Raw genomic sequence first — 16,400 nt, 5'->3', positions numbered from 1 at the left:
CCCTGCCGCGGGAGGACAGCCGGAGATCCGGTAAAGGAGTGGAATTTCTTTTCTTTCTTCTTCCCTCCATCAGGAGGGCTCGCTTCATGTGTTAACCCCGTAGGGGCAGGAAAACACTAAGGGGGTGGAGGGAATTTAAACTCTCTCTGTGTGTTCCTGCCCCTACAGAGGTCAAGGGTCAATCTCATTGAATTTTTGGTGATGTAATTTTTAATTTTCTATGTCAATATCTATATTTAAACAAAAACCATGCTCTGTTATATTTTTACAGCATGTTCAGCATGCTCTCTTCTTTTTTTTTTTTTAACTTGCGCTGGAATACTCCTTTAAGTATCAGCTCAAAAATCATCCGATTATAGACATTTTAAGGTTGAAATTGCACCAAATAATGAAAAATATATATTCGCTGAAGTGTAATGTACAGGTAGGAACAGTTTAGTTAGTTTATTAATTCACATTTATATCCCAGGTCAAAAAGAGGAACATAAGGAGCAAAGAGGGACAGAGGGACTTGAGTCAGAAGAGGGACACTAGAGAGACACAGCTCTTCTGTGTACATGCTCTGTAAATATACACTCACTGTATACCCACACTCTGTATCTAGCATAACTGTAATTGTATGTGGCAAACAAACAGCTCTTCTCCAAACCTACTGCACGCACGTCACACTGTGCAGACATTTTACATACACAGCACTTCTGTATTATATACAGTTAACACAAATCTTACATATACAATTCTTCTGTATATACAGTACAGACAGCCCTGCTGCATGCAATACACAGCCCTACTGCATATCCAGTAAGTACACAACGCAACCAAGCCTCTCCTCTGGCACGTGACTGATCATGTGGCTATGACATCACCTAAGGTCCTGTAGCTGCTGCTGATGCTCTATAGCTAGCGACTGTCACGCGTGTGTGCGGTCTCATAGTGATGACGTCACCAAAGGTCCTTTGGCTCAGTAGGCTCTTGCATGCGCGGAGAAGAGAGGCACGGGGACTAGTGACAGTCTGTGGACCGATTGTTGTGTCGGGAGCTGACGATTATCTGGCTGCAGCTACATAAAGAATCATGGTAAGGGCCATTAACAACCGTGGTGAGGGGCAGATGCTGCGTCCAGAGTCCAGGGCCTCCCCTGATACTAGCAGTGGAGGTTGTCACTCAGCTTTCCCAAGACCCTTCATAGTTAGTTGCAGTTTCTGTAATAGTGCAGGTTTATATGTCACTCAGGTGCAGTACCCTGCTAGTCCCTCCCGCTTGCTTGTCAGTTACAATAATGTGATGTAAAAAAAGTGCTGAAGTACAACAACCATTGGTTATTTATTCAGTTCTTTGGCCGTCATATAGTATTCCCCTATAGTGACCACTGGCTAGAAGCATGGACCAGAGGATACTGCACATTGCAGTATCTGGCGGTGGTTCATTGCTGCAGTGCATGGCGACCAATAAGGCTAGAGGTGCACAGTGATCTTGGCTGTAAAACTTCTCGCGCCAACAAAGATTGCACTATTGCTATGTTACATTGCAGCATAGTGAACGTGAATGAGGTCATGTTGCAGCCGGTTGGATTTCTTGCAGCTGTTTATATCCTGTCAGGACAGCACGTGAGTTGCAATGTAACTCCATTTGCTTTCGCTATACTGTGATGTAGCATAGTGAAGTCTTCGGTTACAGCCAAGATTGCTTTGTAGCCCTAGCCTAAAGGATTTTAACCTTTAGTCCACGCATCTATATCTATCAGCACCAGCACTGAACCACAATTATTCTTGTGGTTATCAGAACAGCAGGCTGTGCTGCAAGGGATGAGACTAAGGCCTTACGCCTGGGTGCCGACCATGCCCGTGCTACAGTCTGCAATGTACAGGCACTGACTGTGTGGCCACCGTCTGTGGACGCGGACCCATTCACTTGAATGGGGTCCACGATCGGCATCCGATGGTCCAGTGGTGCATGCGCTACTTTTTTGCTGTGCAGAGGTGCTAACAGAAGTGCTTGTGAGGGCTTCTGATCCGTGCCTCTATTCCGCACCGCGTCTCTCGGATTGAGGACCCATTCAAGTGAACGGACCGCATCCGTGATATGGCTTGTGCCCATATATTGCAGACCCGCTGTTTGCGGGTCCCAATACGGGCACGGCCAGCACACGGTCGTGTGCATGAGTCCTAAGGGTACATTCACATGACAGTTACAAAAAACGGATACACACACTGTCAGTTTTTCTTGGCCATTTTGCATTCGTGCGTGCATCCGTTTTCTGCCCTTCTATCCATTTTTAATGCCCATTTTCATCCATTTGTAACTTTAAAAACAGCTATTAAAAAACAGATGCATTTCATTGTCTTTTTTTTTATGTCCCAACCCATGCAGTGCCTCAGTATATATAGTGCCCCCAATATAAATAATCACCCCCAGTATAAAACTCACCTCACCTTACCACTTGAATGCGTGGGAACACTCACTCTTCACCAGCTCTATAATGTGATGTCACAATGCTGGAAGCATCAGGTCCTGCTGTCTCGAGTGCAGAGCGATTATTCCCTTGCATGCAACTGAATAAGGGGAGTTTTTTTTATTTTATTTTAACACCTTAAGGGTCCTTTTTTTTTTACTTATTGTACCTGTTTTTAATGGCTGTTAGATGGGTGCACTCCTGTCTAAACGGCAGTTAAAAATGGCCACATTGATTTCAGTGGGGCCTGTCTGGCCGTGAAAACTACCAAAAAATAGAACTGAACCCGTCTTGTTGCTGCACTGATGGCTCAATGTATAGCCCTTATCTCTGAACTCCTGACAATTTGTAAACAGTCATTTCAGCTTGATTATCCGTTTGTTAAGAATTTACCTATAATGAGTTGTCAGGAGTTCAGTAATGAAACGTAACCCTGTATAACAAACCCTGTTGAAAATGTTAAATAAACGCCAATTGAAAACATGATTTTTATATCAAACGAAGTAAAATGCAATCGTAAAAAAAAATTGTCCCCAAAGGTGTTCCTAGCCTTTAAGTTACTCGATACAATATGGAACAGTAAATGGTGCCGTTAAAAAATACAACTTGTCCAATAAAAGAAAACCCCCATATGTCAAAACAGAAATAAAAAAGTTAAGACTCTTACAACACACATACTGGATTTCCATATGCTGCATTAAAGGAAATGAACTAACGTGTATTGTATGTAAGTGACTGTTTATTGCCTGATTTTAAGATCTGCTTTACATGTCGCCGTAGCCTCACAGGAAGAAGAAACCCTTCATAGAAAAGAAGAAAGCGGTCACCTTCCATCTGGTACACAGAAGTCAAAGGGATCCACTAGCTGCTGATGAAACTGCTCCTCAGAGAGTCTTGTTACCTGCTGACAAGGTATTTTTCCCAGTACTATGTGAACCTGGCTTTTATATTGTGCTCAGTTCCATTTATTTGTTATGCGTTTAAGGCAAGCAAAAGCAAAATGAAAGTCAACTGGTATATTGTAAAGGGCCGGGTAATCTTACACTAATGTGATTCATTGGGTACCCACTGGTGCTGTATACACGTTATTGGGTTCATTTATCAAACTGGCGTAAAGTAGAACTGGCTTAGTTGCCCATAGCAACCAATCAGATTCCACCTTTCAATTTCCAAAGGAGCTGTCAAAAATCAAAAGAGGAATCTGGTTGGTTGCTATAGGCAACTAAGCCAGTTCTACTTTACACCAGTTTGATAAATGACCCGATGTGTTCCTGACTGGTTGGTCATGTCACAAAGCTGATCAGACACGTGTTGTATGCATTTGAATAGTGCCCTCAATAGGAGTTTAGGGAGCTGTTCAGTGGGTGCAATAACACCAGTTAAAACAAAACACTACTAGCATCCAATGGATGCTCTCTCTCTATCTCTCTCTCCCTCTGTATGTGTGTGTGTGTGTATGTATGTATATATGTGTGTGTGTGTGTGTGTATATATATATATATATATATATATATAGCAGGCAGCACAGCAGTAAGAAGAGTGAAAACGGAGTGCCAGCGGCTGTAGAGGAGATCCACCAAATATAAATTGACTGAACTCCACGGCACTTCCAAAATCAAACGTGTGTTTATTCACCAAGTGACAGCGACGTTTCGGTCCACTCAATGGGACCTTTGTCAAACAGTGATGACTGCGAAACATCGCTGTCACTTGGCGAATAAACACACCTTTGATTTTGGAAGTGCCGTGGAGTTCAGTTAAAAAAAATAAATAAATATATATATATATATATATATATATATATATAGCAGCACTCCAAAATTGCGGTAAAAAAGTGATGTTTTTATTCACCCATTGGTGACGTGACGTTTCAGCTCCCACATGAAGCCTTTCTCAAGCAATGTGAACAATCCAAAGTGAACATATATATAGTGAGAGGAAGTGACATCATCACATCAAAAGTGTTTACAGAATAAACCAGCCATTAACCTATGCTGGCATGTGTAGCAATAAATACATAAAAAAAACAAGTGTAATAAATTCATAATACCATATATAAAGAACAATGTGTTAAATATCAATGCATAATTAGTACTAGAGTTGTTGCGATACCAAATTTTTGATTCGGTTTCGATACCATAAAAAAGTATTGCGATATAATCGATACCACGCGAAAAAATAAGCCAAAAAAGCCACGTCCTTTCCGCATTTTTAAAAATGGCGAATTGCACAGCTTTTATTTATTTTTTCTGTTCCGGCGTTCACCGCATAGATTTTTTTTATATTTTAATAGTTTGGACTTTTCTGACTTGGCGATATGTAATATGTTTATTTATTGTTTATACATTTTATATGTGAAATTGGGAAAAGGGGTGATTCATACTTAATATTTTGGTGTTTTTTTATTTTTTTTTTACACTTTTTATTTAATAATTATTATTGGCCCTTAGGGGCCAGAACCTGGGATCTTTTCATCCCTTGTCCTATTCACCCTAATAGATCTCTATCAGGGTGAATAGGACTTCACACTGTCCCTGCTGCTCTGTGCATAGTACACACAGCAGCAGGGAGGTTACCATGGCAGCCAGGGCTTCAGTCCTTTCTGCTGCCGGCACCTGCCTCCTGTATTATGTGTTAAATACTTCTTTATATGTGGGGGATTCAGTCAGCACAACCCTATATGCAGGTGCACATCGCTATGGCGAAATACATATACAAAGAAAAGAACACAAATCCAATGGCACTCTGCAACCAGCACTCCGCCCTGCCTCCATGCTGGATGTTGAATGAGGCATTGGTGTACATTTTGGCCAAAGCGTAATAAGCCACTCACCACGTCAAGGTCGCCTCTATGAGTGGTCCCTAACACTAGTTCCTACCTGTTTATGGGCCATGACAGCCACACAAAGTCCAGGGAGCGCAGGTACAGCATGAACGCCAGGCACACTCTGCTTTTAACCCCGTCCGGTGCCGTTACAGCTTTCATCGAATCCAGGGATGAAAGTACCAACATGCATGCTGAGCCCACAGGTAGGAACTAGTGTTAGGGACCACTCATAGAGGCGACCTTGACGTGGTGAGTGGCTTATTACGCATTGGCCAAAATGTACACCAATGCCTCATTCAACATCCAGCATGGAGGCAGGGCGGAGTGCTGGTTGCAGAGTGCTATTGCATTTGTGTTCTTTTCTTTGTATATGTATTTCGCCATAGCGATGTGCACCTGCATATAGTGTTGTGCTGACTGAATCCCCCACATTTTTTCTTTGTAGTATATATTGGAAGCGTGGCGATCTCCATGCAGTCATGCACACCTGACCAGCTAGTCTGCCCTGGAGGCTGGTTTTAAAGTCAGTATAAAACTGAGTCTACTTCTACAGGGCCTACCAGTAGCCATTTGGCTCCAGGAGAAGTATATAGTGGGCTCAGCATGCATGTTGGTACTTGCATCCCTGGATCCGATGAAAGCTGTAACGGCACCGGACGGGGTTAAAAGCAGTGTGTGCCTGGCGTTCATGCTGTATCTGCGCTCCCTGGACTTTGTGTGGCTGTCATGGCCCATAAACAGGTAGGAACTAGTGTTAGGGACCACTCATAGAGGCGACCTTGACGTGGTGAGTGGCTTATTACGCTTTGGCCAAAATGTACACCAATGCCTCATTCAACATCCAGCATGGAGGCAGGGCGGAGTGCTGGTTGCAGAGTGCTATTGCATTTGTGTTCTGTTCACTTCTTTATATGAGTCCAGACTAAGTATTAGGTCACACAGAGCGGCACCCAGAGATGTCCCTGCACTTACCATTATACCTGGGTGCCGCTCCGTTCGCCCGCAGTGCCCCATTACTGTCTCCTCTCCTGCTCCATATGCTAATTACTATCGGAGCAATGGGGAGGAGACGTCAGCTTCTCTAGTGGGCGTTCCTTCTCCCTGGCTGTAGCACTGTCCAATCGCAGCGCAGGGAGAAGGAATGCCCACTAGAGAAGCTGATGTCTCCTCCCCATCACTCCGATAGTAATTAGCATGTGGAGCAGGAGAGGAGACAGTAATGGGGCACAGCGGGCGAACGGAGCGGCACCCAGAAATAATGGTAAGTGCAGGGACATCTCTGGGCGCCGCTCTGTGTAGGAAAAGTCATATCATTGGTGGCGCAGTGCGCCCGCCCCTCCTCCGCCCCTCTCTCCGTTCATTGCTGAGAGAACATGAGCACGCTGACAGCAGCGCGCTCATGTTCAGAGATACTAGACTGCGCAGCCCAGTATCGAAAGAATGGAAATCCCGGTATCGTATCGATACCGGGACAAAAGTATAGATTGGGTATCGGAATTTCGTACAGAATTAATGTGTACATAAAGTGCTATAAAAATACTCCCATCATTAAATGGTTAAAAACAATTATTCCAATTCATTTGTGTGCAGAAAAAAGCGGAACACATGATGGTGGGCGTGGTAAGTGAAGACACATGCCAAGGCAACTTACACAATGCCATTGCAGATTGACCGCTGTGCACGGCATCCCCGATCCTCCAGTGCGCATGCTCCGGGCGGCGTATCATATAGCAGCGTCATAACGACCATGCGCATGCGCAGTATTCAATATTCCTCAACAATCAACATCTTGGAAGAGGTAAAGCACAGGCGAAGCCCAACTGTAACACAGCGTCCCCACCTGTGCAAATATCATTCAAACCATGGCGAAACCATACTATTCACACACAAAGCACACTGTTGCTTATAGGATAATCTCTGCCAACCAAAGTCACCGTGAGGTAGCAATTGTTGAATCATGTACAGGGAACCATGTGTGGAAAGAGCCGAGCCACCAGCAATTCCACACATTGTTAACCCTTGCTGATCCCGCAACATTATGAGAGATCTCCTCGTATCTTCACACTCATACTTCAGGAATCTGAACAGCCGTATCATCGCAAGTAAAAAACACATGCCAAAAAAGACGCCTAGTAAATAAATCTGGGGTTGAAGTTGCGTTGATTGTGCATCACATCGTCTATCAATCACGTAGTTCCTGGTCATTCACCACCACTATCTATATATAGAAATGTAAATAAGAGAAAAATTATTATTATACATATAGTACAGACCAAAAGTTTGGATACACCTTCTCATTCAAAGAGTTTTCTTTATTTTCATGACTATAAAGGCATCAAAACTATGCAGACTTCAATTTAGGATAGGTATTTGGAAGGTAGCTTGCCCTGTCCAATTGTATGTTCGTTTATTTCTTTATCCTAGAGTTAGGTTGTAATGTAACTATTGTACTACAATATATGGAGGATATACAGTACAGACCAAAAGTTTGGACACACCTTCTCATTCAAAGAGTTTTCTTTATTTTCATGACTATGAAAATTGTAGATTCACACTGAAGGCATCAAAACTATGAATTAACACATGTGGAATTATATTGCTTTGATTACTGCTTTGCACACTCTTGGCATTCTCTTGATTAGCTTCAAGAGGTAGTCCCCTGAAATGGTTTTCACTTCACAGGTGTGCCCTGTCAGGTTTAATAAGTGGGATTTCTTGCCTTAAAATGGGGTTGGGACCATCAGTTGCGTTGAGGAGAAGTCAGGTGGATACACAGCTGATAGTCCACACTTTGGCTGGGGGGCTCGGCGGGTTCAAAATAGTAAAATTGCAGCACTGTTCCAATTCAAAGTATTGTGAATATTTATTCAGAAGGCATCAATACAAAGTGACGTTTCAACTCTCTTGAGAATTTTTCAAGCAATGAAAAAGACTCAGGAGAGTCTTCTAAAAACAAATAATCACTGCTTTGAAATGGAGGAGTGCTGCAATTTTACTATTTTGAACCTTACCCTCTGGGACCACAGGCCAGGGTCCGACATTGCTTGCACCTATCTCTCCCTGGAGTGTTACTATTTTGGACAATGCCTATGGAGGTAAAAGTAGTGCTACTATCCTGATGATAGGTCATCAGTATAGGAAACCCGCCAATGCCTTGAAGTCCTCCAAATGTACAATATTAGTGGTATCTCAATTAAAGGCTATTTCATTTTACTCATTTTGGGCTAAAAATCATTTTTTCAATTGGTCTTTATTAAAAAATATTCAGTCATTCTGTTTCAAAGGGTCAACGGTTTGTCTAGCTGTGTGAATCATACTTTGACTTTGTGTGGGTCATCTAATAACCCTTACTAAAAGGTCATAAAACGCTTATTTATTTATTTGCATTCTTATCAGTAAGAGAAAGAATTGAGCTATAATGAGTGTTTAGGAGGTCAGAGATAAGAAGCCATCAGCTGAACTGCCTGACAGAACAGAGTGAAAACAGACAGCAGGCTACTAGATAGAACCAAAGCTGTACAGAAAAAAATGGCTCAAGATTTTTAATAAAGACCAACTGAAATATCATTTTTAGCTCAAAATGAGTACAATGCAATAATAAAAAAAAATGCCCTCAAAAGTGTGCATAGCCTTTACGTTTGGGAAAATGCACGATCATCAATTATGGTGTTAATCGCACTTTTAGGTTTTCAGAGATAATGTAGTTTTGTCCATATTACTAACAGGTAGTTACAGAAAAGAGGAAAGAGGAACAGAGGACGTTTGGGGTCTTCTTTGATGATGACTACAACTATTTGCAACACCTTAAAGAACCAGGACGTGCTGAACTTGTTCCTTCTGAAACACAGCGGGCACCAAGTCGGGTTATAGTGACGGAGGATGTGAAAGTACAGGAGGAAGATGAATTTATCCAGGTATGAAGACTTTTTATTTTATTTTTTTATACCTTACATCTGTCATTTTCTGCTCTGCTGCTTTGTAGAGATAAACAGTCACACTATTTTAGTCTGTTATGGTGGCCCAGTACTAAGGGAAAGGTTCCCCATTAAACTTGTCACTGAGGCATCTCGGAAGACATTATTGGTCACAGGATCAATGTCGGGGAAAAAAGGAGACAAAGTGCCTCCTTGGATAGTATGTCCAAACAGGGAGAACCCACTATAGGTGTCAGTAAGTAGTGGTGCTCACCTTATTCTGTTCTGCTGGTAGGCATATGGGAGGCAATAAGCCAAGAGTGCTGGATTCACTGGGCAAACTGCTCAGGACAGTCCTCTGGACTGGATGCAAGAAACTTGAACCTAATGGAGAAAAAAAACAAGACGATATGCTACCCTCTTTAGAAATCCAGAATATAGACAGGACCGAGAATGAAATGTGTCCTTTCAAAAACATTTCTGGGTTAGAAGGCCTTCATCAGAAGTTATATATCCCCGAAATGCAACACCAGTGGACATTTTATCATTAATAAAAGCTTTTGGAACAGCATCTTCTCTACTACCTAATATGTTTTTTTGGTACATTCTGGGTTTTTAAAGAGGGTAGCACATTATCCTGTTTTTTTTTCCCCCCTTGAAATTCAAGTTTGTTGGTCACAGGAAACCTCTAATATTCACTTGTATACAGTCCCATCGCAGTGAAGACAAAGTTGGACATCACTAAAAAAAGTTAGTCATTGATGGTGCTCACAGGGTAGAGACATGTTATGTTTTTAGGGGGTTGGCAGTCTGATGGCTGGGACCCCCATCAAATTACAATAATGAGGGTCCTGTGTCCCCCCATTTGAATGGAGTGTCATTCAAGCAATGCACACTACTGCTTAATTGAAACTCTATTGGGAATACTAGAGCTAGTCGAGCTCTGTTCTTGGTTATCTCTGTCAGTCCCATAGACTTTGGTGTCTCAGTGCACATTCATAACCTTCGCTTTATTCAGATGGTAAACAAGTAACCGATGGGGGTCCCAGTGGTCAGACACCTGATTACTTTTCATTCTAGGAGCTTTGTATATTCAGGATTATGTGTATATTTTTCTGTTTAGGGTCCTTCAATAAAATTGCCATCTTCAGTCTTTGCATCAGAATTTGAGGAGGATGTTGGCCTTTTAAACAAAGCAGCCCCGCGAGGTATGTCATTTTCCAATCTTACCTTCAGATGAATGGTTTTCCAGCGTTTTACCTTCTTTAGCATATGGAAAGTACGCAAAGAATCAGATTCCTCAGTCGCTGAATAAAGTGAAGATTTCCAGGGGCATTCATATGCTATTGTATTATAAATACAGCGTGTTTGGTTGGGAGGGTTATAGACATGCTCAGAGGTGACAGGCCACACCATGAATGCTTTGTCTAACTTTTGAGCACTCGGCCCATTCACTGGGGAATAATCTATACAGAAAATTTTATCAAAAACTGGTGCAAAGAAAAGTGGAGCGTTTACCAATAGCAACCAATTGGCTTTCAGTTATCTTGAAAGGAGCAAGCTGGGCTCAATGGGCAACTTTTCCTCTGCATCGGATATTTGCCTTTAAAAATAAAAATAAATTGAGATGTGCCAAGTTCTGCTCCATCGCTCCAGGATTTTTTAATGTGGAATACGAACAGTAAGAACATTGCTGAGAAAGATCTATTGACCCCCCCCCCCCCAACTTTACAACTTGCATCTGGGTTGGTCCCAGTTATGACAGGGGTCTAAATTCCATGTACTTGCTAGTGGTAACTATTTGTAACCTTGGTGGATTCCCTTTCTCTTTTTAGGTCTGTGCCTAGACCTGGACCCTGATATTGTGGCAGCTCTGGATGATGATTTTGATTTTGATAACCCTGAAAACCAGCTAGATGATGACTTCATATTACAAGCCAATGATACTGCCACCATTGTCAAGTATAGTGCACTGTTTTTTTTTTTTTTTTTTCTTTATAATGCTGCCTATAAAATGTTTTTAAAAAAAACGTTCTATTTGGTCTATGTTACATGAACAATAAATGCATTGTTGTGGAAATATTCACCTACAGAAACGAGTATGGCACAGATGATAATGAATGGGAAGATGTTGACAGTGGGGAAGAGGATGATGATGGGAGCCAAGAGGCTGACTTTGACTCAGATGGTCCTTTTTCGGGTGAAGAGGGTGAAGGCAGAGATGGCCCCACGCAAGAGTTTATGTTTATGCAGGAAGAGACAAAGAGCCGCTTCTCACAGTATTCTATGTCTTCCTCTGTCATAAGACGAAATGAGCAGCTTGCACTACTGGATGAACGCTTTGAAAAGGTACAAGATAATTTACATTTGAGAAGTACACAAGCAATCATTTCATGGGGTCTACATATTGTATGCATTGTGCCTCGTCCAGTATTCTGGTAACAGTGTGAGCACAAAATGTCATACTAGTGCAGGGAGGGCCAGTGCACATTCATAACCTTCGCTTTATTCAGATGGTAAACAAGTACCCGGTGGGGGTCCCCGTGGTCAGACCCCTACTGATTACTTGTCATTCTAGGAGCCTTGTATATTAAGGATTATGTGTATATTTTTCTGTATAGGGTACTTCAATAAAATTGTGGCAAAACTACAACTCCCAGCATGCCCAAACTGCCTACAGCTATCAGTCGACAGCAGGGCATGGTGGGAGTTGTAATTTTACAAGAGCTGGAGAGCCGCAGGTTGGCCATCCCTGTACTAGTGTTTCCACAGTCTATGCTGCTTTTACTGGGAAAAACCTGCTTACTGAATCATGAGTCCAGGGCGGTAGAACTGTGGTCGGGCTGTAACTCAGTATCATAGATCACTATGATGCAGTACGTTTTCCTCAGATAAGACAGTTTGTCTAGGAAAGCAACCACACACGACCATGTGAAAACAGCCTGTCCGGCATTGCTACCAGTTGCAAAACCTCTCTTAGATTTTCTTCTTGCGGAGATGTCTTTGGACAGTGAATGTATGCATTCCTTGCTTTGTGGACCAGCCCTAAAGAAAATCTTTTTATTTTTTAGTTTTATGAACAATTTGACGATGATGAAATTGGTGCCTTAGATAATGCAGAGCTGGAAGGATTCATCCATGCAGATAGCAGCCGCCTTCAGGATGTTGTAGAGGACTACTTCAGGGAGAGGGCAAAAGAGTAAGCTACACCTATGTTATTTTTTATGTCCGATTGTGTGCATTATATCAAGTAACCATTACAGAGATTGGTTTCAATCACTGATGCACTGTTTTGACTAGGACCAGTAAATTTATTTTTTTATTCATTTTATGATGGGAAAATTGATGCAGATTATCACATCAGACACAGGTTATATAAGTGGCAAACTGCTACGTTATGCATGGAATTTCTAAGCATCGGCAAGCTGATAAGAGTTAATGACACATCACTGGGGCATTGCTATTAAAGCATGCTCTGATGCATTAAAACTGACGCTGTTAAATATAGATTTTTATCAAAATGGTTGGATCAATTGAAATATGTGACCCAACATTTTGCTCAGGGAATCTGTCCCTGTCTGTTTGCCAGTGTGTTTAATACATTGTCATAGTTTGCAGAGTAATTTTATTGATCATAGTCATTTTAATTGGCGATATGTTTTACTGTTGTTGAAGATGCGTGAAACTGAAAGACATGCAGCACAGATCTGAACTGGATTTAATTGAAGAAGATGAAGAGGAAAAGGAAGAAATGCAGACTATAGTTATAGAAGAACCTGGGGAGAAGTGGGACTGTGAATCTATCCTGAGTATGTATACAGTTCAAGTTTTCAGTCATTCCAACATACCATATTGTAGCAACTTTTCTTCTATAGAGTTGGATACCATCAATGGCTTGTTTGGTCTATGTTGTCGTCTTCTTCTTTTTTTTTTTTTTTTTTTTAGCTTAGCGAAAAGTAACAGACTTTTAGCACATTACAGTAATTTTTTTTAGATATACACCCACCTCAGTTGTGTATAGCTGCTTAGTATAAATATACATTGCCAGATTTTCCATGGTTTACTGGAATGGTTGCATGTGTTCTTGCTTTAATTTTTTTACCCCCTTTTTGACAGGCACATATTCCAATTTGTATAATCACCCGCAAATGATCAAGGATCCACCTAAGGTAAATCTACAGTCTCATACTATTTTTATGTCCTTATTGTACCATTGTGCTAGCCATGTCATCTACATTTGTATGTTTATATGATGCTACGCCAAAATAATAGTTTTTTATTAATAAAAAAAATTGCTTATCTGTTCTTTAGGCCAAGCAAATCAAGGTATCTACTAAAACTGGTATCCCACTGGGAGTTCTTCCTGAAAGAGGACTTACAGCAAAGCAAGTTGAGCGTATGGAAATGATTAATGGCGGAGACTTGGCCAAGGTGTCGACTCAGCCACGCTCCAAACAGGAAACCACTGATGAGCGAAAAGCCAGGAAACAGGCAATAAAAGAAGAACGCAAGGTGGGATCTCATCCCTTATGTTTCCAGAATATGCCAGAACAAACTAACTTTTCTTCCAACCATATAATGGCTCATGCACAAAACTGTATTTTTGGACATCACATGGATGTCATCTGTTTATTGTCCGCATCCATGCGGCCATGCTGCAAATTATAGAACATATATTATTTTTGTCCATTTTGCAGACAAGAATAGGTATTTCTACAGTGAGGCCCTCAAAAGGATGCAGGATGCAAATGGACCACATCCGTATTTTGCGGACTGCAAAACTGATACGGTCAAGTGCAAGGAGTCTTAAATCTGAGAATTACCGGTTATTATTTTATTGGAAATAGCCATTTGCTATTATTCTCTGAGCTTTTGTCAACTGTTGCTAGCAAATCATTTGTATCTTAAAGTGTTCTGCTTAATATTAGGAGTGATATCTCCCTAGTACCTGTATCCCTTTTTGTTGACTATTTTTAGTATGAAAGAAAGCATGTTAAAGTGTTCTTGTGATCTATTCCAGGAAAGAAGAATGGAGAAGAAGGCCAATAAACAGGCCTTCAAAATGGAAAAGAGTAGACAAGAGAAGGAGCAACTGAATTTGAGACAGAACCTTCAAGGACTCAAGTTATCATAAGGGATTGAGAGGAACGTTGCTGTTGGTGACACAGACTTGGGCTCAATGTGCAAACATAAGTAGTGTACGACACTACAGGAACATTAAGAAGTAGTGCAGGATTTTCTAAAAGAAGGATGGATGGACAAATTAACCTAAATAATGGTGTTTGAATGAACACACTCTGCTTTCAGAGATGGTACAAAGAATTCTGGCTGTCATGCTATATTGTCTGTATCATGTCTGAATTGTAAATAAGGAGGAAGTATGTCAAGTGTGCTGTTCATAGACTGTTTGGATTTTCATAACACATTACCCATTAAATAATACTCTTTTAGATGGAATTTGGTAAAAATGTATCCTTACAAATATCTTATAACCACAACAGACATGAAACTGGCATGGTCTAGATGTGACAGTGAATTTCGCACTGCAGATCTGTATTCACAGTACAACACTTTGTGGATGTTTTTTTTTTAGTTTTTTTTTTTTAAGCACTGCTGCCAAACTTATACCCTTAAAGGGGTTGTCCACCTAACTATACAAATGTAAGGGGTTTCAATTCACTTTCTTTATCTACAAGGGCCCTGTTCTCCTAGTTAGCTGAGTGTCAGATGACTTTTGATGTCAGCTTCTTTCCCTGCTCTGATGACGTTCCGTGCACAAGCCTGAGAGAGCAAGTCTAGCTTTGTGCACTGTACTGTGAAGCCTGTGCTGGTTGAAGCAACAAGAAAAGGGCCCCTGTACTGCCCGATCTGCTGGACTAGCTGTCTGCCCTGTGTCTCCCTCCCACTGGATTCTTCAGGAAAGTCCCTTGTACCATCAGCAGCACAGACTCAGGGTTGGAGGCTCTGCTTCGGGTACTGAGCAGGGTTTCCTCTTATCCTGGCACTGAAGACCTACTTGCTGTTCCTCCCTCCTCACCCTGCAAATACAGAACTGACAAAGATCAGAGGAGTTCTCTCCTCTGTACTCCTCTTCTGCAGGCTGTGTCTTCAGAGCATTGCACAAGAACGGGTAGGGGAAGATCCTGTGTGTATCATCAGTGGCATTGTACTGTACAGCTGGGACTTGTAGTCCCACACATACAACATAAGTATCCGAGCAGACAGGGCAGCACTTTTATTCACTCCTTTTGCAGAGCAGGGGGAGCGGAAAGTCAGTCTTTACACCCAGAGTTATTCATGAGGAAAACCTCAGAGCTCTGCAACTGCATGACAACAAGGGGCCGGAACTGAATTAGGGAAATTAGTAAAAATATAAAATATATATAATTTTTTTAAATATTTATTTTAATTTTTTATTTTTTTGCATAAAACTTGCTTAGCTTATGTATATATTGCTGACAGCCAGATTAAGGCGTCATTCAGACGGCCGTATGTTTTGTTTCGCAAAAATGCGGAACAGGTGCGGACCCATTCATTTCAATGGGACCGCAAAAAATGTGGACAGCACACCCTGTGCTGTCCGCATCCGTTGTTCCGTTCTGCGGTGCCGCAAAAAAAGATAGAGCATGTCCTATGTTTTTCAGTAAAACTCGGCTGCATGCCCTCATTCAAGTCTATGGATCTGCAAAAAAAAACGGAATGCATATGCAACCACTGAAACATACATTCAGTTTTTTAGCGGGCAGACTGAATTGTCTGCAAAAAAAACGGATCTGCATGTTTAACGGACCGCAAAAAAAAAAATATACGGCCGTCTGAATGAGCCCTTACAGTGCTTTATTTTTTTTACATGACTCAGACAACCCCTTTAACATCTACAGTGGTTCCATATTTTATAAATGTTATATTAAAGCAGTTGTCTCACCAACAAATGACATTTATCATGTAGAGAAAGTTAATACAAGGCACATACTAATGTGATGTGATTATCACGGTCGGCATGGCTATCACATACGTGACACAGAGGGAGGGAACGAGGAAGGCCCTGCCCAAGTGAGAGGGAAGATGGTGACCCCTGACTCACCTGGCGGCTGGCACCTGGCTGCCCTGACGTCCCTAGACGGGTTCCTCACCCGTACGCCGATCACGTGCCTAAAGCCCTGGCTTTCCCTGAGCCCTAGGTAGTGAACAGGGCGATGGGAACACT

General features: G+C 41.8%; 1 protein-coding gene across 1 annotated transcript; it reads left to right on the top strand.

Moving 5' to 3' along the window:
- Positions 1–898: 898 nt before the first annotated feature.
- Positions 899–14,650, top strand: LTV1 (LTV1 ribosome biogenesis factor). The gene is made up of 11 exons (XM_040429242.1): positions 899–1,077; positions 3,233–3,364; positions 9,005–9,193; positions 10,317–10,401; positions 11,029–11,155; positions 11,287–11,542; positions 12,265–12,392; positions 12,869–13,002; positions 13,310–13,362; positions 13,505–13,705; positions 14,214–14,650. The coding sequence occupies exons 1-11, from the start codon at positions 1,075–1,077 to the stop codon at positions 14,325–14,327; spliced, it is 1,422 nt and encodes a 473-aa protein (XP_040285176.1). The 5' UTR covers positions 899–1,074; the 3' UTR covers positions 14,328–14,650.
- The last annotated feature ends 1,750 nt before the right edge of the window (positions 14,651–16,400 follow it).

The sequence above is a fragment of the Bufo bufo genome, chromosome 4, assembly GCF_905171765.1.
Source record: "Bufo bufo chromosome 4, aBufBuf1.1, whole genome shotgun sequence".
NCBI classification, from domain to species: Eukaryota; Metazoa; Chordata; class Amphibia; order Anura; family Bufonidae; genus Bufo; species Bufo bufo.
The sequence above is the reverse complement of the archived record's forward strand: the minus strand, read 5'-3'. Positions and strand labels throughout refer to the sequence as shown.